The following is a 22,616-nucleotide window of genomic DNA, read 5'->3' on the forward strand; positions in this document are numbered from 1 at the left end:
CAATGAGACCTAACCTCATTCTAAGTCAGGGAGCATCCATATTTATCAATATATTTTTCTGACTGTCTCTTTGACATCTGCAAAGGGTCTTAGGTCTAGTTTAGTGAGACAGAACACAAGGACAGTAAGTCAGGCAAAGCAGATGTATGGCTCACAGATAGGCAGCAAGAATAAACAGAAGCCTAGGATCCAGGGTGAGCCCATCCACCAAGGCTTAGGAAAGGTGCCCAGGGCAGATGCAGTCTCATCCGCATGTGTCCCACATTGCATCACAGCTGAGGGACCCCAAAAGCACTTTACTTTGGGTTTTATTCCCTGAGGGTCACAGGGATCGCTGAGCTTAAGCATTGCAGAATATTCTGTTCTGGGAGGAACAAGGACACAGCCCTGTCGTTTATCTCAGAATGTTGCATTCTCAGTACGTCCTGTTCAAGAATTGCAAGCCAGAGGGGGAACAGCTGGGTGGACCAAAGCCATCTAAGGACCTGGCCTCCCGTAGCAACCCTGCCAATCTCCACTCCTTACCTCCATTGTTCAAAAATGTTTTCATTCTTAACATATCCAAACTTTTGTACTCTAAATTACACCGTAAGGTTTGATAAAGCAAAGAAATTCTGATAACTCAAGCACTGATAGCAAATTATCACTGTCATGGTCAGACTAGCATCACTGCCAGCCTGCTTGTGATTGCAGGAAATGGTTTATTACACACCAAAATATGGCATCTTCATACCAAATATACTCGAAAATAACTATTTGTTTACTATTTCTATGTTTTCTTTTATAAACACATACTATATTGACAGTTTAAGTACATTTTTACAAGTGAGTAATCAATTAGTGGAATCTTAAATATGTGAGGCAAATAAGACCTGCTCACATGCAGTGATACTTGACAACACCTGAGCTTCTCGACCTTGGACTCCAGATCTGAAAAGGAATGTTGAAGTGCCGTCTACTCAAATCACTGCATGATGGCATTTCTTGAGAGTGCCGCAGCCAGGGTGGGGTGATCCACATTTGCTTCAGCTTCTTTCTGGTCAGGCCCACTGGGGAGATGTTCAGCAGATCCAAACATACCCAGCTCCTTTATTCAGCACTGATACGCACACTATTTTGACTCAATTTCCTTGTCTTTGAAATGGGAATCGTACCTACTTCATAGAGGGTTGTCAGAATTAAAGGAGATGCTGATGCTGATGAGGAGAATAGTAATAATAACTAACACTCACTGAACATTCAATGTGTGCCAGGGAGTACTTTGCAAACAGTCTCATTTAATCCTTATGATGAGGTCTTATTATTATGCCCACCTTTGAGATAAGGAAACTGCTAATGGGAAGATAGTGTTTGCAAAGCACCAGCATAGTGATTTACATACAGCAGCTACTCAGTAAATATTAGCTTTCAATCTAATGAGGCTAGGACAAGTTTTGCAGATTTCAAGGGTATTTTTCTTAACAGAAAATTGCCATGCCCACCTCTTTTTACATGTATCTCTACTGAGTGAAGTGCCCCTGTTTGTAATTCCAGACTTTGTTTTTTTTTTAAAGAAGAAAGAAAGAGAGAAAGAAAAAAAAGAATGAAGAAGAGGAAGAAAAAAGAAGAGAAAGAGGGAGAGAGAATGGGAGTATTGCTTTATTGCCCAGGCTAGAATGCAGTCAAAAAATGGGAATTTAAAACCACTTTTATGCCAATAATTGTGCTTAACAATGGAGACAGGAAGGAATAAGGGAGGAAAATAACAAACAAGCAGCCAACCAATATTTCATTTAAACCTATGAAATGCTATGCAATTATTGAGGAGTGATTTACTTGCAATTATGTAGTCACTTTTGGAATAGGTGTGATATGGTACTGATAATAAGGTGTGTTTTGTGTATTTGAAGTGGAGAGTTCTATAAATGTTTATTAAGTTTACTTGTTCCGGGTCTGAGTTCAAGTCCTGGATGTCCTTGTTAATTTTCTATCTCGTCGATCAGTCTAATATTGACAATGTGATGTTACAGTCTCCCACTATTATTGTGTGGGAGACTAAGTCTCTTTATAAGTCATTAAGAACTTGTCTTATGTATCTGGGTGCTCCTGTATTGGGTGAGTGTATATTTAGGATTGTTAGCTCTTCTTGTTGCATTGATCCTTTCACCATTATGTAATGTCCTTCTTTGCCTCTTTTGATCTTTGTTGCTTTAAAGTCTATTTCATTAGAGGTGAGAATTGCAACTCCTGCTTTTTATTTATTTATTTATTTTTGCTCTCCGTTTGGTTGGTAAATCTTCCTCCGTCCCTTTGTTTTGAGTCTTTGTGTGTTGTTGCATGTGAGATGGGTCTGGATACAGCATACCAATGGGTTTTGGCTTTTTATCCAGTTAATAATATATATGGGTTTAATACTGCCATTTGATGCTAACTGGCTGTTCTGCCCATTAGTTGATGTAAGTTCTTCATTATGTTAATGCTGTTTACTTTTTGATATATTTTTGGAATATTTTTGGAAAGGCTGATACTGGTTGTTCCTTTATATGCGTAGTGCATCTTTCAGAAGCTCTTGTAAAGCAGGCCTGGTGATGGTGAAATCTCTAAGTACTTGCTTGTTCGCAAAAGATTTTATTTTCCCTTCGCTTGTGAAGCTTAGTTTGGCTGGATATGAAATTCTGGGTTGAAAGTTCTTTCCTTTAAGGATGTTGAATATTGGCCCCCACTCTTTTCTGGCTTGTAGGGTTTCTGCTGAGAGATCTGCTGTAAGTCTGACAGGTTTCCCTTTGTGGGTAACCTGACCTTTCTCTCTGGCTGCTTTTAGTATTTTCTCCTTCATTTCAACCCTAATGAATCTGACGATTATGTGCCTTGGGGTTGGTCTTCTTGAGGAATATCTTTGTGGTGTTCTCTGTATTACCTGGAGTTGAATATTGTCCTGCCTTACTAGGTTGGGAAAGTTTTCCTGAATAATATCCTGAAGAGTATTTTCCAACTTGGATTCATTCTCTTCGTCACATTCAGGTACACCTATCAAACGTAGATTAGGTCTTTTCACATAGTCCCGTATTTCTTGGAGACTTTGCTCATTCTTTTTTATCCTTTTTTCTCTAATCTTGACTTCTGGTTTTATTTCATTAAGTTGGTCTTCGAACTCTGATATCCTTTTTTCTGCTTGATCAATTCGACTGTTAAAACTTGTGCATTCTTCGCGAAGTTCTTGTGTTGTGTTTTTCAGCTCCATTAATTCACCTATATTCCTCTCCAAATTGTCTATTCTCGTTAGCATTTCGTCAAACCTTTTTTCAAAGTTCTTAGTTTCTTTGCATTGGGTTAGAACAAGTTCTTTTAATTCACAGAAGTTTCTTATCATCCACCTTCTGAAGCCTACCTCTGTTAATGGAACGCACTCGTTCTCCATCAGGCCTTGTTCCATTGCTGATGAGGAACTGTGATCCCCTGTAGAGGGAGAGGCATTCTGATTTTGGGTATTCTCAGCCTTTTTACGCTAGGTTCTTCCCATCATTGTAAATTTATCCACCTGTCGTCTTTGTGATTACCGACTTTCAAATTAGGTCTCTGAGTGGACGTCCAGCTTGTTGATTCCCAGCACCGAAATCTGAGCAATCCACCGCGCCAGTCAAAACAGCGGTGTTAAGATTGATGGTGCTTTTCTGCCCAGGAATCTCCAGTCTAGCTCCCTTCTTGAGTCCATCCTTCAATCAGCTAAATAGGCGACTCTGTCTTCCCAGAGCTCCAAACATCGGCCAAAAGGGGACCCAGTCCCGCTCACTCTGCACCAAGAACTGCCGTGCCGAGGCGCCGGCAAAACCGCCGCGCTGGCCACAAGAATCACGTTGCCGACCCATGGGGGTCCTCCGCTGGGAATCTCCTGGTCCGTGAGCAACAAAAATTCGTCTGAAAGTGTGGCATCCTCTCGTTCTCTGCACTTTCACTGAGAGCTACAATCCTGAGCTGCTAGTGATCAGCCATCTTGGATCTCTCCTCAATTCCAGACTTTGAAGCATTTGTTACCCTTTGTTGATCTTGGAAGCATTTCTCTAATTGAGTGTGGTGGAGATGGGTGCTGTCAAAAAATTTGTTTTCCTGTTCTTCTAAAGTCCTAGAATCATTGAAACCAGAGGTTAAGTTTCCCAGCCTCCCTTGCAGTTAAGTTGTCCATTTTACTAAGTCTTTGCCAATGGAATGTTAGCAGACAAGATATAGTCCACTACTGAGGTCAGCTCTTAACAGAGTGGGTATGTCTCCTGGATAACCTCCCTTCCCGCTTTGCTCCAGCGGAAACCCAAACATGCAGTGGTCCAGCTTGAACCATCAAACAACAAAGCTCTAGATCAGAGGTCAGCAAACTATGGCTCAGAGCCAAATGTGGACAACCACCTACATTTGTAAATAAAGTATTATTGCAACACAACCACACCCATTCACTTACATGTTTATCTATGATTCCTCTCTTGCTTCAACAGCAAGAAAAAAATTGTGTAGTTGTAACAAAGACCATATCACCCATAAAGTCGATAGATAAAGTTTACTAACTCCTGCTCTAAGGGATAGTAGAGCACAAAAAGATTGGGAAAAAAAACTAGACTATTTAGAAATACATTGTTTAATTTTAAAGCCATCGTGGGCTTTCTAGTTATCTTCTTTGCTATTGATTTCCATTCTAATTCCATTGTGGTCGGAGAACATATTCTGAATAATTTCAGTCTTTTGAAATCTTTCAGGCTTTCTTTTATAGCCCAAGATATGGTCAATTTTGTTAAATGCTCCATGTGCACTGGAAAAGAATATGAATTCTGTAACCCCCATTTTTTTAAATTACTGTTTATTCTCTGGTTATAAATAACTACCATTGTGCCTACCATTGTTTCTTGGTGGAAAGCAATTTATCAGCCTTATGCTTCTTTTAATGTAAACAACAAAAGTAGATGGAACTAAACTTGAATACCACAAGAATTGCATAACTCCTAAATGATCACAATATTTCATTCTATTTTTACATTGGGAAGGAAAAGCAGGTCCCACTAAACATCTTATTACTTTGCAGTGAGCTCTGTGAGCAAAATATAGAAGTTATGTTGACTCCAGAAATGATCAAAGTGGAATTTCCTATGTTGAACTGCAAGGACATCAGGAAGGAGAAGTAAGTGGATGCTTTTTTATGCTTTATTAAAAGGTAACCTCGGATGAAATTTGTTCTGCATAAAGTACAAAATTATCATGTTGTCTGAGTCTAAATAGCTCAATCTTTGAAAGAGTTACATTTTTGGTGCTTCATATATTTAGATATGTATTTTATTTTAGGCACAATTACACTCCCTGAAATCTTGTTAGCAAGGAAGCCTTTAAAAACTGAAATCAATTTTTCCATGTGCTTATCAACCAATTTCAGGGATATGTTTGTTTCTTATTAATAACTGATTGAATTTCATTCAGTATAAGGAACTGGGCCTGGAGCCAGACCATCTGTAGCTGCACTGTTTATCACATATAAAATCTCAAGCCAAGTTATTGTCTTTATCAACTCTGGACCTCAGTTTCCTCATCTGTAGCATGCAGAAAATAAAATCTCCTTGTCACAGGGCAAAAGTAAAAATTAAATGAGATGCCAACCATGGAAGCATGTAGCCAGTTGCCTGATGTGGACCAGAGCTCAGTAAGTGTTCTCTCCTCCTCTCCATGAGGGGCTAACGAGCCAAGCAAGCATCATCCTTTGAAAAAGTGGTTTAAAAAACACAGTAAGAAGCATATAAAATGTGTTCATCTTCATTGTAATGAAAGAAATACAAACTAAAACAAAGAAATGGTTTTGAAGAATACTTTTTAATGTAAATAGTCACCTGTAATTCATATGGTTTATAACTTTGAAATTCCATGTATAAACTTTATTTTTATTCTTTTTATTTGAAAAATGTCTTTATATTATTTTAAAAATTAGAAACAATCCTACTACCCAAAGGTAGTAACATACATTTTGATGTATGGTCTTCCAAAAATATATATATATATTTATATGTATATATTATATTATATATGTATTTATATTTTTAACCATGTGTATGGTTTAAATATATTATATGGTTAAATATATAAAAATATATTTATAATATTAAATGTATATAGTTAAATATATTTTTCCATATATATGGAAATCATCATACATGGTTGAAAATATAAATACATACGGTTTTAACAAAATTCAATCATATTATACATATTGTTTTCTCTTCTGCACTTTTATTTAACAATTTATCATAAGCACATATTATAAATATACATATAAATTATTATGTTTCCCTGAGTGGATGTACCATAATTTATTTAACCAAGAATCTGCCAGTGAACATGTAAACTCTTTGCAGTGTTTTCTGTTATCAATAGTGCTGCAACAAACATCCTTGTACCATAATTCCTTGAAAACTTACCAGACTGTTTTCTGAGGATAAATTCCAGATCAATGCACATTTTAAAGTTTTCATATATATATGGCTCAATGACCATGCAGACATTGTGTTACCATCTCTTCTACTAGTAGAGGTTAGAACCACCTGCATTCAAATGCCCTGGACAACATAGAATAGTGTCATATTTATTTTCATCTTTATCAGTGAGGCAGAACTTTTTTTTTAATATGTATATTTTATTGCACTTTAGGTTCTGGGGTACATGTGAAGAACATGCAGGATTGTTACATAGGTATATACATGGCAATGTGGTTTGCTGCCTCCATCCCCATCACCTATATCGGGCATTTCTCCCCATGTTATCCCTCCCCAACTCCCCACCCCCTGCTGTCCCTCCCCTATTTCCCCCCCACAGACCCCAGTGTGTGATGCTCCCCTCCCTGTGCCCATGTGTTCTCATTGTTCAACACCCGCCTATAAGTGAGAACATGCAGTGTTTGATTTTCTGTTCTTGTGTCAGTTTGCTGAGAATGATGGTTTCCAGTTTCATCCATGTCCCCACAAAGGACACGAACTCATAGTTTTTTATGGCTGCATAATATTAATGGTGTATATGTGCCACATTTTCTTTGTCTGGTCTATTATTGATGGGCATTTAGGTTGGTTCCAGGTCTTTGCTATTGTAAACAGTGCCTCAGTGAACATGTGTGTACATGTGTCTTTATAATAGAATGATTTATAATCCTTTGGATATATACCCAGTAATGGGATTGCTGGTTCAAATGGAATTTCTATTTCTAGGTCCTTGAGGAATCACCACACTGTCTTCCACAATGGCTGAAGTAATTTACACTCCCACCAACAGTGTAAAAGTGTTCCTATTTCTCCTCATCCTCTCCAGCATCTGTTGTCTCTAGATTTTTTAATGATCGCCTATGTGTATCCTTGCACACTGATGGGTTTTGACTTTTTATCCAATTTGCCAGTCTGTGTCATTTGATTGGGGCATTTAGCCCATTTACATATGTGTGAATTTGATCCTGCCATTTTGATGCTAGCTGTTGTTTTGCCCATTAGTTGACACGGTTTCTTCATTGTTTCGATGCTCTTTAACATTTGGCATATTTTTGGAGTGGCTGATACTGGTTGTTCCTTTCTATGTTTAGTGCTTCTTTCAGGAGCTCTTGTAAGGCAGGCCTGGTGGTGACAAAATCTCTCAGCAATTGCTTGTTTGTAAAAGATTTTATTTCTCCTTCACTTAGAGCTTAGTTTGGCCGGATATGAAATTCTAGGTTGAAAGTTCTTTTCTTCAAGGATGTTGAATATTGGCCCCCACTCTTTTCTGGCTTGTAGGGTTTCTGCTGAGAGATCTGCTGTGAGTCTGATGGGCTTCCCTTTGAGGGTAACCCAACCTTTCTCTCTGGCTGCCCTTAGCATTTTTTCCTTCATTTTGACCCTGGTGAATCTGACGATTATGTGCCTTGGGGTTGGTCTTCTTGAGGAATATCTTTGTGGTGTTCTCTGTATTTCCTGGACTTGAATGTTGGCCTGCCTTGCTAGGTTGGGGAAGTTCTCCTGGATAATATCCTGGAGTGTTTTCCAGCTTGGATCATTCTCCCCATCACATTCAGGTACACTTATCAAATGTAGATTAGGTCTTCTCACATAATCCCATATTTCTTGGAGACTTTGTTCATTTCTTTTTACTCTTTTTTCTCTAATCTTGCCTTCTCATTTTATTTCATTGAGTTGATCTTCAATCTCTGATATCCTTTCTTCTGCTTGGTCGATTTGGCTATTGAAACTTGTGTATGCTTCTCAAAGTTCTTGTGTTGTATTTTTCAGCTCCATCAGTTCATTTATATTCTTTTCTAAGCTGTTTATTCTCATTAGCATTTCATCAAACCTTTTTTCAAGGTTCTTAGTTTCTTTGCATTGGGTTAGAACATGTTCTTTTAGCTCAGAGAAATTTGTTATTACCCACTTTCTGAAGCCTGTTTCTGTCAATTCAGCAGACTCATTCTCCATCCAGCCTTGTTCCCTTGCTGGTCAGGAGTTGTGATACCTTGGAGGAGGAGAGGCGTTCTGGTTTTGGGTGTTTTCATCCTTTTTGTGCTAGTTTCTTCTCATCTTTGTGGATTTATCCACCTGTGGTCTTTGTAGTTGGTGACTTTTGGATGGGGTCTCTGAGTGGATGTCCTTTTTGTTGATAATGAAGTTATTTCTTTCTGTTTTTTAGTTTTCCTTCTAACAGTCGGGCCCCTCTGCTTTAGGACTGCTGGAGGTCCACTCCAGACCCTGCTTGCCTGGGGATCACCTGCAGTGGCTGCAGAACAATAAGGGTTGCTGTCAGTTTCTTCTTCTGTTATCTTTGTCCCAGAAGGATACCCACCAGATGTCAGCCTGAGCTCTCCTTTATGAGGTGTCTCTTTGGATATACAGGGGTTGGGGAACTGCTTGAGGAGACAGTCTATCCTTTATAGGAGCTCAAGTGCTGAACTGTGAGCTCTGTTATTCTGTTCAGAGCTGCTGGGCAGGTACGTTTAAGTCTGCTGCAGCAGAGCTGATAACTGCTTTTTTTTTTCCAGGTGCTCTGTCCTGGGAAGATGGGGCTTTATTTATAAGTTCCTGATGTGCTGCTGCCTTTTTTCAGAGATGCCCTGCCCAACAAGGAGGTAGCCTAGTCACAGTCTGCCCGCAGAGGCGTTGCTGAGCTGCCGTGGGCTCTGCCCAGATGCTGTGTGAACTTCCTTGCAGTTTTGTTTATAGAGGTATAGTTAGAACTCCCTCAGTAATGGCGGTCTGCCTCAGTAATGGCGGACTGTCTCTGTAATGGCGGACTGCCTCAGTAATGGCAGACTGCCTCAGTAATGGTGGACTGCCTCAGTAATGGTGGATGCCCTTCCCCCCACAGAGCTGGACTGTCCCAGGCCCAGCTGTGCTTGCTGTGAAACACTCAGTCCAGAGCATTTCAGATTGCTGATCTTTGTGGGAGTGGGACCCACCAAGCCAGATCACCTGGCTCCCTATTTCAACCTCCTCTTTTTCAGTTGAATGGGCGACTCTGTCTCCCAGGCATTCCAGGCACCAGTTGAAACAGCACCCAGATTTGTGTGAGTTCTTGTGCAGAGACCCGCTGCACCAGCTAAAACAGCTGTGCTGGAAACTCGTGGCACTTTTCCACCCAGGAATCTCCTGGTCTGTGGGCAGTTAAAAGGAAATGCGGTGATCACGCACCCTCTGTGTTCTCACTGGGAACTGCAGTCCTATTAGAGTCTCACTAGGAACTGCATTCCCATATATAGAGCTGTTCCTATTCAGCCATCTTTGAGGCAGAACGTTTTTAAAGACCATCTTGTTATTTTAGTTTTAATTTCTTTGTTTACAAGTTATACTAAACATTTGTCAATGCTTTTCAACCATTTCTCTTCTTTGAAGAAGGACTTTTTTGGCCTATTTTGCCTATATTTCTTCCTTATTTCTAAGAGTCCCTCATTTATTAATGATAATTACCCTTTCTTATATATGTTGCAAATTTGTTTTGTCAGTTTGTCTTCTACTTTGTTGTGGGGGTGCCTGCCTTTTCAGAAACGAATGCTCACATTTCTTAGAGTAGTATGACGTCTCTCTGGTTTGTCTGTGATGGTTTCAGAGACCTGCAGTAGCCAACACTGCTCAGAAAATAGACTGCAGTTTCTAGTAAAAGAAAATATAGGAAACAAAATTTTAAATAGAATTCCAGTAAGCGTCTGTTTTGATCAGTTAATTAACTCAGTGGAATATTGTGTTATACTACCCAGCACATAAAACCTCTTGCACCTCAACACAGATGTACTTTGTGTTCTGCTTCAAGTTTCAAATAACTGATCAAGGGTTTTAAATGATTAATTTAAATATTGCCTCTGGGCATTGACTGGCTTGCCCCAGGAGCAAGATAATATTCAATACCTATCTACTCACTTGCTCTTTTACAAGAGTCTTCACTCCTTATACCGTGGAGCTAATGTTGAATGGCATTTGGTTATCAAATTATTATTAAATGAAATAGAATGTATTACTTTACATATTCACCCAAAGTGGTATATCATTTTTTTACATATTTTTAGTACTTTACACAAAAATAAACTAACAATGAACTGTAAATTTTCTGCACACCAAGTCAGCTTCTAATTTTTTCAAAAAATATATATACATTTCACACATTTGCAATAATTGGCTTTTTTAATTTACCTCTTTTGGAGGTAAAATTATTTTATGTGCATTTTTTGTGCATCAAAATTGTCAATGTAATTGTCATTTCATTGGCTGCATAGTATTTCAGCAAGTTGATATTCCACAGACCATTTTCAAAAGTGATTTGGTTCAGAAACTCTCTTCAGCTTACATCAAGCCTAATCCTGTGCTCAGTTTTTTCCTCCTCTCTGTTCTTAGTTTTCCCTTCCTCACCTCCTTCTCTCAGCTGGAAGCCAACAGAGTCCTCCCTGCGAGACACACACACGCACCCAGAGCCTGGACAGACAGGGACAGAACAAAAAGAACACATCAACAGTGTCCCATTTCCCCATGAAGACTGTTCTTTATTTGGTGTCTGGCCAACATTTATTTTCATGGATGCAAAGAATCGTCTGCTCTCACTCAATGGCTGAAATTAACCAGAGAGATTCTTTGCTGCCTGGACAGTCTTGGCCCTCTCAAGACCCACAGGTGAATCACATTCCCCATAAAATGTTCAAGGAACTGTGAGACGGTGACTTCAGTTGCTGACACATCATTCAGCACTCCTTAGATCCACACAATATTACTCAATCGTTATTATCTCTAAGGGGAGACAGGACCTATATATTTTTAAACATGATTCCATAAAATGATACCAACTAATTTCTTTAATTATGTGCATTAGGGAACATTCTAATTCTTGACTTTCAGGTATTTCTGGTTTTCCAAAACTGTCAGGCATTGGCCAGACATGTCACCCTCTTTAGAAAATGTCTCAGAAGCATTTTATTTTATATTGAATTCTTCTATTGCCCAAGCAGATCATATAGCTGAGTTCACAATCTTTGAACAAGACATCTGTCCTTTCAACCAAAACACTCATCATTTCCTCAAAGATATCTGGATGCTGGTGAGAACCAGGACAGTCTCTGAGCTGGGTCTCCATCTGCATCCTAACCCTTAGCCCCAGCACACCAAGAGGCAAACAGACCCCTAAGAAGCCCAAGTCCTCCCCATCTCTCAGCCCTCTGTCTACCCCCACTGCACCCCTCAATTGATAGCCTCATTTTACACCACATCCAGTCAAAGTTCTACCCAGCAACCCCGGCCACACCAGCATCAGCCTTGGCTCCATGTCAGCCACTACTTTTTCCAGGGGCACAACCCTCCCTTTCGGTGCCCACTCTTCTGGAGCCATTGCCAGAGTCAGAAATAGTGTGTATCTACCTCATTCATAAAGATGGAAAAACAGCCAGCACGGGCTGAGCACTCAGAAGACCTCACACTAGGATCTCTGTGAATAAGATCTCATCTCACCTCCACTACAGTGCTGTGAGATGGGAATTACACCATTCGTGCATAAGGAAACAGGGGCTCTGGATGCTTAGGTAACTTGCCCGTACTCAGAAACTGATACAGCTGAGACCAGAGCCAGGTCTGAATCATTCATAAGCTGAGTGCTTTGTCTGGTAACTAAACTATCACTAAATGTGGTGAAAACCGTCTTTATATATTAAACAAAATGCTCCTCCGACCTTCACCAGCAGTGCTCAAGGGGTGACTTGCATGGTATTATTAAGTGTCCTCATGTTTCTTTGTTGGGTTTTTTTGATACTCAGAGAAGTAAAAGATCAAGCACAACCAGCAGAGAAGGCAGGAGAGAAGGTGCTCGAGGAAATGAAGAAGCTGCGGGGCAAAGCTCTCAACACGTACCTGATTCTAGAATGAAAGCCACCAGTAGGTCAGTCCCTCCCATTTGCTTTCTGCGGGCCTCTGTGGCCCCTCCTGTCCATTTACATGCCAGCCGTCTCTGCAATTAAAGTTTCTAGAGAAAAAAATGAAATATAGAGGATGTATATATCTTTTAAGTGATCATTATAAATCTTATATTTAAAAATAAAATGGCGTTAGGATGATGACAGCGTTGTTAGCTTCTTGGTAAGATTTTAGTGCCGGAACGCTTCTCAGCAAGGCGTGATGAGCGGCTAAGAGCCAGGCACTGACAGCTGCTTCTGAGGGTGTTTTGGAGGTGTGGTGGGAGAGTGGTTTTGGGGAAGGGATGCCGTCCCACCTCTGCAGAAGCAGCCCCTTCCGTCCCCAGGGCACCACGAGATTTGGCTTTGGAAGGGCAGCACGGTATGAACACTGGCTCTCCAAGTAGCTGTGCAGGTGGCAGAGCTGGCAGGGGGCCTGGACCTGTAGAGGATACTGCAAAGTGACTAGAGCTTGCAGACCAGTTTCCCAGGAGGATGCTTTCCTCCTGAGAATTCACAGAAGCACCTGGAGCAGGAGGGCATTGCAAAGGAGCCATGCATTCCGGTTAACACGTGTCAGTAAAAACCAGGCCTCTGTTGTGTCTGTGAACATGACTGCTTTTATATTCACAGGCCAGGAAGCCTGATGACATTGGGTTGTGTTATAATCATCCATAATTATCCAAATTATGGATAATTTGGATGGATTCCCTACACTCATTTTTCTATGAACACATTTAAATAGCTGGTATCAGATTGTATGTTTGTAGTCTTCATTAACTCATTGATTCTGACATTTTTCTAGAATTTGTTATTTCGTCATAAAATCTAAACCTTTAAGGACAAGAAACCCTATTTGAGGTAGGTCTTCACATTCTTTAAACAAGTAAATGTTAAAGACCATTTCCTTGTCATTCAATACAATAGGTAAACAAGTGAGCATGGGTCTCTGAAACCCATTTTTACAGCATTCGTCTTGAACAGCATCCTAGTCTAGGTGCAGAAGAGGAGTTTTCATGACTCAGTTATGCACCGAGTCTCTGGAAAATGCCCTGGGGTGAGGGGAGGGGCACATCAACAGTAGGAGCAGAGCCCGGTAGCCACTGGGTCGCCAAATAAAACACAGGATGCCCAGTTAAAGTGGAATTTCAGATATGCAGCAAACAACATGTTCTTGTATGTCCCAATCGTATATGTACTATATGGAACATGTGGCACTAAAAACTTAGTCATTGCTTCTCTGAAATTCACATTGGACTGGGCATCCTATATCATCATTGGCTAAATCTGGCAACCCTGCTCAACACTCAGTGGTGTTTGAGAGACAACGTGTGAATGAATGATGGAAGGCTGGAATGATGGAATAAGGTAGGAGCCACAGTTAACACAAGATTTGTGGGTAAGGCACCAGGCAAGCTTGCTGATCACTAGGAGCATGATTTGTTTTTCCTGGAGTCTACCAAGTAGCAGATCCTCTGTGGACTAGAATGAAGGCTGCTCCTCCAAGTCTTCTTGTCCTTCCCCGAAAGAGACGCTGTGAGTCCTGTGCCACAGCGGAAACCCCAGGGATAGAAGTTATGTGACTCCTGAGCTGGCAAAGACCCTAACACTTGTGTGACTTCAAGGCCTGGGAAGAATCCGAGGGACCCTGCACTCCCAGAACACAGAGCTAGGTGGCAGTGCTGGGCAAATGGGCTTGGGCTAGTGACAGGGACACTGCCTGCTACAGCTTGAGGACAGCAGAGTTCTCATTCCAGAATCACCCACAGCGGCCTCTGTGTTTTCTTTTTCTGCTTCCTACCTTCCTCCTCCTCCCCCTCCTCTCTCTGCTCCTCCTCCTCCTTCCCCTTGTCCTCCTCCTTTTCTAAACTACCAATTTGCCCATGTCATCAGCTTTGGGGATAAAATAAGGTTGCATTAATTTTACTACTCAAAGTTCACAGTTTCTATCTCTCATCCCACTTTTGACAAAAATAGCATGCTTACCTTCTAGAAGTTGCTTTTCCTTCCAGGAGAAGTCCAGGCACCACAAGAGAGTCTTACTTGTCCCAAGAGACTGGTTCTGATGATCATGAAGGAGCTGTGGGCCTTTGGCTGCCATGGCTGCCATGGCACAGTGGTATCCCTGCAGGCTGGCACCCGATGGGCATGCACTCGCTGTGGGGACTGAGACTTATGCCACCATGGCTGGCTGGACAGTGGTACAGAGGGAAGGAGCCACCATTCCATGTTGATGCAGGCCTAGGAGGTGGCACATGTGCATACACCCACACATGCACACACATATGTATGCACACACATGCACACACACGCATATGCACACACATATGCACACACATACACATGCACACACATGCACACACATGCATAGGCACACACGTATGCACACACTCATATGCACACACATGCACACACACACATATGCACACACACGTATGCACACACATCCACACAAAATTCGTAAGAGTTGTTGAGTACCACTCAGGAGCCAGCCACAGATCCAAGTCTCAGAAGGGCCACTACCCTAAGTCGGCCCCGTGGCAAAGCAGACACACCATCCACAGGAAACAGACATGCCTGAGTAGTGTAATGTCAGGTTGTGAGCACTGCCACAAAAGAATACTCAAGTGTGGCAAGGGATAGGGAGCGGCCACCAGAGGCCCTTCAGAGGAGCTGACATTGAGTCGAGGTGTGACTGAAGTGAAGGAGCAAGCCATGCGGTAATTTGGGAATGGAGCTTTCGAGCCCAGGGGACATCTTATGTGAAGGCCCTCCAAGGAGGTGTACCTGGCGAGCTGAGGGAACCGGAAGGAGGCCTGGGGACTTGAGGGGACACAGAGGTAGCCAAGGGCCAGGCTATGTGCCTCTTGCAGCCAGAAAACAGACTGTATTTGGGATTTCAAGCTCAGTGAGAGGGAGAGCCCCTTCAGGGACTGAGCAGGGGAGTAACCTGAGCCATTTTCTCTTTTAAGCAGGTTTTACAAGTTGGTGTGCAGAATTGACTGTGGGGAGTCGGGGCGCCATAAAGGAGGCCATCTAGGAGGCCCCGGCAGGGATCTGGCTCTAAAATGCTTGTCAGATTTCCTGCTGTCTGGCACCAAGGCTTTTTCTGAGGATAGGCTGGACAGGCTCACCTCAGGGTCAGACATCTTGTCACACCCACGAAAGAAAACAAAAGCAGGTGCCCCTGGCTGGAACCATGGGGACAGCCATGAGAAGAGGCCCTTCCACTCCCCTGCACCAGGCTTCTGCAGCGAAGGGCCATGCTTTAGCGCTTGGCCGTGAGGAGCCTCAACCCAGCTGCACGTTAAAGTCACTGCACAGCCTTTTAGGCATACGCTGCCCAAGCTCTGCCCCAGACCACCGGGATCAGACCTTCCGGGGTGGGGCCCAGGCAATAATGGTGTTCAAGGCCCCCCACATGGATGATGTGCAGCCAGGGTTAGGCCATGGCCTCTACGGTAAAGTCCAGATTCCTTCCGTGGCCTTGCAGGACCTTGCTTCTCCATGTTCACCTGCACTTTTCATCTGCAACCTCTTCTCTCTGTGTAGGAAACTAGCAAGGGCCTGCCTCTGGAGCCTGGCTGGTTGCCTCTGAACCCCAGGCCTGCTCTTACTCACTAGGTGGCCCTCTTAACACTTCCGAATTTCATTTTTCCCTCATGCAAAGACAAGTTTCCATGCTCTCCTCGCACGGGGTTGTGAGGATTCAGTTAGGAAATGTACAGAAGTATACCTGCTGTAAAATGAGCTCAAACACGCGAGTTTCCCTTCACTCACAGGCCAGGCCCTAAGCATCGGTCATTTTTTAAAAACTTTTTATTTAGAAATAATCTCCAACTAAAGGAAACTTGCGAAAATAGTACAGAAAGTTGCCATCTAGATTTTATTCAGATTTCTCTAACATTAGAATCTCCTGTGAAACAATGATCAGAAACAGGAAATGACAACTGGTACAGCTCTACTGAGTAATGTCCCTTCGGTGTTCCAGGAGTCCACACTGCAGTTAGTCAGTGTGTCCGCTTCTCCTGATCGGTGACCGTCCCTCAGTCTTTTCTCTTATATGGGACCCTGACAGGTCTGACAGTTACTTTGTAGACTGTGCCTCAGTGTGTGTTTGTCTAATGCTTTCCCAAGACGAGGGTGAGGTTATGCCAAGTTTCTCCACTTGAACATTAATATAATCACGGAGAGAGACTTTGAAATTATGCAAACATCCTATTTCTCCTCAGCGTTTTTCCCACTCTGTATCTACGTATCTGTAGATGAACTCCCACTTCAGCGTCCGTCAGTGAGTGGGTCTGGTCCGCAACAGCCATTACCACGTCTGCTTAATGAGAATGTCCATGAGCTGCCCCCGCCTCATTTAGTTACCTTCTTTCTTCAGTAGGGTTTTATATCAGCATGGAACCATGGACATTCATTTGATCGCATAGGTTATAACCCGACACTACCGTTGTTTATTTTGTTACTCATATTGTTCCAGCTCTGGCCAGTGGGAGCCCCTCAGGTTACGCCTCTGACATTTCAGTGTGTCCTCCACCTTTCCTAAGCACATCTTTACTTTCCAGCATCACAGGCTATTCCAGACTCATCCATATCTTTCCCACCTCAGCCCTAGAATCAACCATTTCTCCACGGAGCCCCGGTTCCTTTCCTTGGAGAATGGCACTGAGAAACCAAGACCTCCAACTGCAACTGGTACTTGTTGCTACTGCGATCCAATTGCTTCTGAGCCCTCTCAGTGGCCAGAGCTAGAAAATACAAGCATTTGTACTGACACACACACACACATTTTCATCTATCTTTATGTCTGTACATAAATAAAAGAAAAAAAACATGAATTATGGCCAGGCGTGGTGGCTCACACCCTTAACCCCAGCACTTTGGAAGGCCGAGGTGAGCAGGTCACTTGAGCTTAGGAGTTTGAGACCAGCCTGGGCAACATGGTGGAACCCCATCTCCACTAAAAATACAAAAAGATAAAAAATATAGCCGGGCATGATGGCACACACCTGAAGTCCCAGCTACCTGTGAGACGGAGGTAGAAAGATCACCAGAGCCCAGAAAGTCGAGGCTGCAGTGAGCCATCATCATGCCACTGCACTCCAGCCTTGGTGACAGAGTGAGACCCTGTGTCAAAAAAAAAAACATTGATTCTGATGCCTCAGATTCCAGTCCAGAACCTGGGGTTTCTTTTGGCCTTCCTCCTTTCCTTACTTTTAACTTCTTTCCCCTGCAGTGAGAAACTTAGCTCCCATCATCTATAATGTATTACCTTATGTGTTCAATCTTGGTGTATCCATAAAGTACTATCCCATTTGCTAACACATCTCCTTGCGAGAAACACATTTACTAACTGGATTACAGTATTAGTGTCTTTTTTACTTTAGCTTTACAGAGTCCAGTTAAAATACTGATTTCCAAAGTTGCCTGCGCTGGTTCTGTTGCTTTCTATGTCTCCTGCCCCGTCAGCGTGGTTGTGTTTTCACATGGGTTAGGCTCATGGGTTACTGTTTGTATTCCATCCTGGGTTCCCCTACATCCTAGTTGGGTTTAATTATTTGTTTATTTCAGGATACATGGACCATGACTATGGCTCTAAATGCAAAGATACTCAGAGAAGTATCATTCCTTCCCATTCCCAAGCTGTCTCCATTCCGCCATCTTCCTGCCCCATGGATACCCACCGCTCCCCTGCCATGAGTAACCCTGTCTTTAGTTTCCAGTTTATCCGTCTTGTAGATAATTTTTTAGGCCCCCCAAGGGCTCCATGTGCTCCCCGCTACATTCCTCCTCCGCATGCACCAGTCGCTGGCCTGACCTACCCGCAGTTTCTGAAGCACAACTCACTCACTCACACCCCTGGGCCTCTGCATGTGCTATTTACTCCCTATGACCCCATCACCTTCTTTCCTTGTGCCCTTCTCACCTAAGGTTTCCCCAGGCCTGTGCCCCTTGGCCCCTGTACTGACCACTGAGGCAAGGCCTTCCAAGTCCCTGCCTCTGTGGAGAGGAAGGGCCCAGGCAATGTTTGTTCAGGGAATTGCTTCCCTCGGCATCCAGGTTTAACACCACGCTGTGCACATTGCTTCATTCATCAACACCCCACCAGCAGGTACTGAACCCTGGTAATTCCACCAACCCAATCTCCCTTTCTTGCTGGGCACCCCACATTGCATTTTAGTGTGAACTTTCTGGGTCCAGACTTTGGGCCTGTTCCCTGTTCTGTGCATGTACTTATGTCCATTTCAGTTTCCCCACTTATAAACAAAAGCCAGTTTATCTTATTCCTCCGCTCCCACCGCATTGGAAACGTTGGTCCCATGGAAAGGTTGCCTTGACTGTGTTGGGGATCTGGTGCCACCTGGTGGATGCCACGAGAAAGGCCTCTCCTGACTCCCAAGTTGTTACCTATTCCCACCAAATCGACTTCCAAATAATATTTAACAGATTATCATCTATGCTTTTCTTCCTTGTTTCAGACCACTTTTAGGTGGAAAAGGCAAAGAAACCTTATATGTATTTTCTTTCAAAATCAGTCTCAGAAAAAATTCCTTCAGTGAAATCATTGACCACATGATGTTTGGGGACTCCCTATGGGATCGATCCGGGTTCCTTAGGGATCGTGGCCATAATCGGGGCTGGCCAAGGGAATGAGGATCCCTGGCTTCAACAGCTGTCTCTGAAGACCTGCCAGCTCCCGCTGTCTTGCATTGACTCAGGTTATCACACCATTCTCCTAAGGCGGAGTCTTGCTCTACCATCCAGGCTGGAGTGCTGTGGCGCAATCTCGGTTCACTGCAACCTCTGCCTCCCAGGTTCAAGCGATTCTCCTGCCTCAGCCTCCCAGGTAGCTGAGATTACAAGGACCCACCTCCACGCCTGGCTAATTTTGTGTTTTTAATAGAGACGGAGTTTCACCATGTTGATCAGGTTGGTCTCAAACTCCCGACTTCAGGTAATCTGCCCGCCTCGGCCTCCCAAAGTGCTGGGATACAGGCATGAGCAACCATGCCTGGCCAAGTCCCTTCGTTTTAGAAATGATTATCATCGCTTTCCTTTCTAGAACTTCCACTTTGTGAAGTATTTTCTCAATGATCCTCAAAACATTCTGAGACATAGAGTACCTATTATTAGTGTGACTTTATGCAGAAACTCAGGTCTGGAAAGCTTCATGGACTTACCCAATTAGCAGAAGAGCTAGGTTTGGGCAGGATCTTGGTTTCCTGCAAAGGTTTGGTTGTCTAGCCGGGCATGGTGGCATGCACCTATAGTCCCAGCTACCTGGGGGGCAGGGTTGGGAGGCTTACCTGAGCCCAGGTAGTCGAGGCTGCAGTGAGCCATGATCCTGGTACCCAGTCCACTCTGCTACTGCATAGTAATCAAATATTACAGATTTAGATGTTTTAACTTTTTTAACTTTCAGCTTTGGGGGTCTCTAAAAGTAAAGATATTATGTGATGATATTTGTATTTTACTTAACTATTCTTTAAAATATGAAATATGGGAAAAAAAAACAAATTAGCAAATGTGCTTTGCTCTAAAGAAATCAGCTGGTAGGGCTGGGTGCCATGGCTCATGCCTGTAATCCCAGCACTTTGGGAAGCCAAGGTGGGCAGACTGCCTGAAGTCGGAAGTTTGAGACCAACCTGACCAACATGGTGAAACCCCATCTCTACTAAAAATACAAAAATTAGCCAGGCCTGGGCACATGCCTGTAATCCCAGCTACTCGAGAGTCTGAGGCAGGAGAACGGCTTAAACCTTGGAGGTGGAAGTTGCAGTGAGTTGAGATTACGCCATTGCACTCCAACCTGGGTAACAAGAGCAAAATTCCATCTCAAAAAAAAAAAAAAGAAAGAAAGAAAGAATCAGTTGGTAAGTTTGCCCCACCCATCAGCAGCCATGTCTTACTCATTTCTGTATCCCTAGCTCGTAGCAAGATGTTTGGCACAATGCAGGCCCTTGGGAAACAAGACCGAAACTCCGTATCAAAAAAAGAAAGAAAGAAAACCGGCACAAGGCAAGGATGCCCTCTCTCACCACTCCTATTCAACACAGTATGGGAAGTTCTGGCCAGGGCAATCAGGCAAGAGAAAGAAAGAAAGGAAATGGGAAGAGAGGAAGTCAAATTGTCTCTGTTTGCAGACAACATGATGTTATATTTAGAAAACCCCATCATCTCAGCCCCCAAACTCCTTAAACTGATAAGCAACTTCAGCAAAGTCTCAGGATACAAAATCATTGTGTAAAAATCACAAGCATTCCTTTACACCAACAATAGACAAGCAGAGAGCCAAATCATGAATGAACTCCCATTCACAGTTGCTACAAAGGAATACAGCTAACAAGGGATATGAAGGACTTCTTCAAGGAGAGCTATAAACTACTGCTCAAGGAAATAAGAGAGGATGCAAACAAATGGAAAAATATTCCATCCTCACGGACAGGAAGAATAAATATTGTGAAAATGACCATACTGCCCAAAGTAATTTATAGATTCAATACTATTCCCATCAAACTACCATTGACATACTTCACATAATTAGAAAAAAAACAATTTTAAATTTCATAGAGCATCAAAGAAGACTCTGTATAGCCAAGGCAATCCTAAGCAAAAAGAACAAAGCTGGAGGCATCATGCTGCCTGACTTCAAACTATACTACAAAGCTACAGTAACCAAACAGCATGGTACTGGTACCAAAACAGACATATAAAACAATGGAGAAGAACAGAGAACTCAGAAATAACACCACACGTCTACAACCATCTGATCTTCAACATACCTGACAAAAACAACCAATGGGGAAAGGATCGCCTATTCAGTAAATTGTGCTGGGAATACTGGCTAGCCATATGCAGAAGACTGAAACTGAACCCCTTCCTTACACCTTATATGAAAATTAACTCAAGATGTATTAAAGACTTAAATGTAAAACCCAAAAACCCTAGAAGAAAATCTAGGCAATACCATTAAGGACATAGGCATGGGCAAAGACTTCATAACAAAAATGCCAAAAGCAATTGCAATAAAAGCCAAAATCGAAAAATGGGGTCTAATTATACCAAAGAGCTTATACACAGCCAAAGAAACTTTCATCAGAGTGAATGGGAGAAAATGTTTACAATCTACCCATCTGACAAAGGACTAATATCCAGAATTTATAAGGAACTTAAATTTACAAAAAAAAAAAAAAAAAATGACCTCATTCAAAAGTGGGCAAAGGATAGGAACACTTTTCAAAAGAAGACATTTACGCATCCAACAAACATATCAAAAAAAGTTCAACATCACTGATCATCAGAGTAATGCAAATCAAAACCACAATGAAATGCCATCTCACACCAATCAGAATGGTAATTATTAAAAAGTCAGGAAATAATAGATGCTGGTGAGGCTTTGGAAAAATAGGAACACTTTTACACTGTTGATGGGAATGTAAATTTGTTCAACCATTGTGGAAGACAGTGTGGTGATTCCTCAAGGATCTAGAACTAGAAATACCATTTGACCCAGCAATCCCATTACTGGGTATATACTCAAAGGAATAAAAAATCATTGTACTATAAAACACATGCACATATATGTTTATTGCAGCACTATTTACAGTAGCAAAGACATGGAACCAACCCAAATGCCCATCAGTGGTAGACTGAATAAAGAAAATGTGGTACTATACACCATGGAATACTATGCAGCCATAGAAAGGAATTAGATCATGTCCTTTGCAGGGACATGGATGAAGCTGGAAGCCATCATCCTCAGCAAACTAACACAGGAACCGCAAACTAGCCGTATGTTTTCACTCATAAGTGGGAGTTGAACAATGAAAACACATGGACACAGAGAGGGGAACAACACACACCAGGGCCTGTTGGCAGGTGGGGGTTAAGGGGAGAGAACTTAGAGGATGGGTTAATAGGATGCCGCAAAAAAAAACAGCACTTGAAGATAAATCCTCGCAGCAAGGCAGTTTACTTCTATAGAAGGGTGCGGGGCACAGATGGAGCAATGATGGCTGCGCAAGCTTGGACAAGGGGACAAGGGGTACTTAACGCTTGACGGGGGTCATCCCTACTGCTGTGTTGTCCCCTATTGGCTAGGGTTAGACCACACAAGCTAGACTAATCCTGATTGGCTATTTTTAAAAGAGCAGGGGTCCAAGCTGGAGTGGCAGGGTGGGCATTTTGGCAGGAAGGACAGTTACCGGCATATCAGAGCAGGTAGCCAGGGGAGACCTAC

General features: G+C 42.6%; 1 protein-coding gene across 4 annotated transcripts in view; it reads left to right on the plus strand.

The window, feature by feature from the left end:
• Positions 1–21,909, plus strand: part of CFAP221 (cilia and flagella associated protein 221) — a 120,379-nt gene extending 98,470 nt beyond the window's left edge. For 3 of the 4 annotated variants that reach the window (XM_021667933.2, XM_064382837.1, XM_064382838.1), the window contains 2 exons: positions 5,045–5,140; positions 12,236–12,532. In XM_021667933.2, the coding sequence (XP_021523608.2) occupies positions 5,045–5,140; positions 12,236–12,344 (205 nt within the window). In that variant the 3' untranslated portion in view covers positions 12,345–12,532. Of the gene's footprint in view, positions 1–5,044; positions 5,141–12,235; positions 12,533–20,304 lie in introns of those variants that run through there. The other variant, XM_064382836.1, reaches the window with a different exon arrangement.
• Positions 21,910–22,616: the final 707 nt, after the last annotated feature.

Source organism: Aotus nancymaae, unplaced genomic scaffold, assembly GCF_030222135.1.
Source record: "Aotus nancymaae isolate 86718 unplaced genomic scaffold, 86718_ANA_hifiasm-v0.15.2.pri h1tg000029l, whole genome shotgun sequence".
Lineage (NCBI taxonomy): Eukaryota > Metazoa > Chordata > Mammalia > Primates > Aotidae > Aotus > Aotus nancymaae.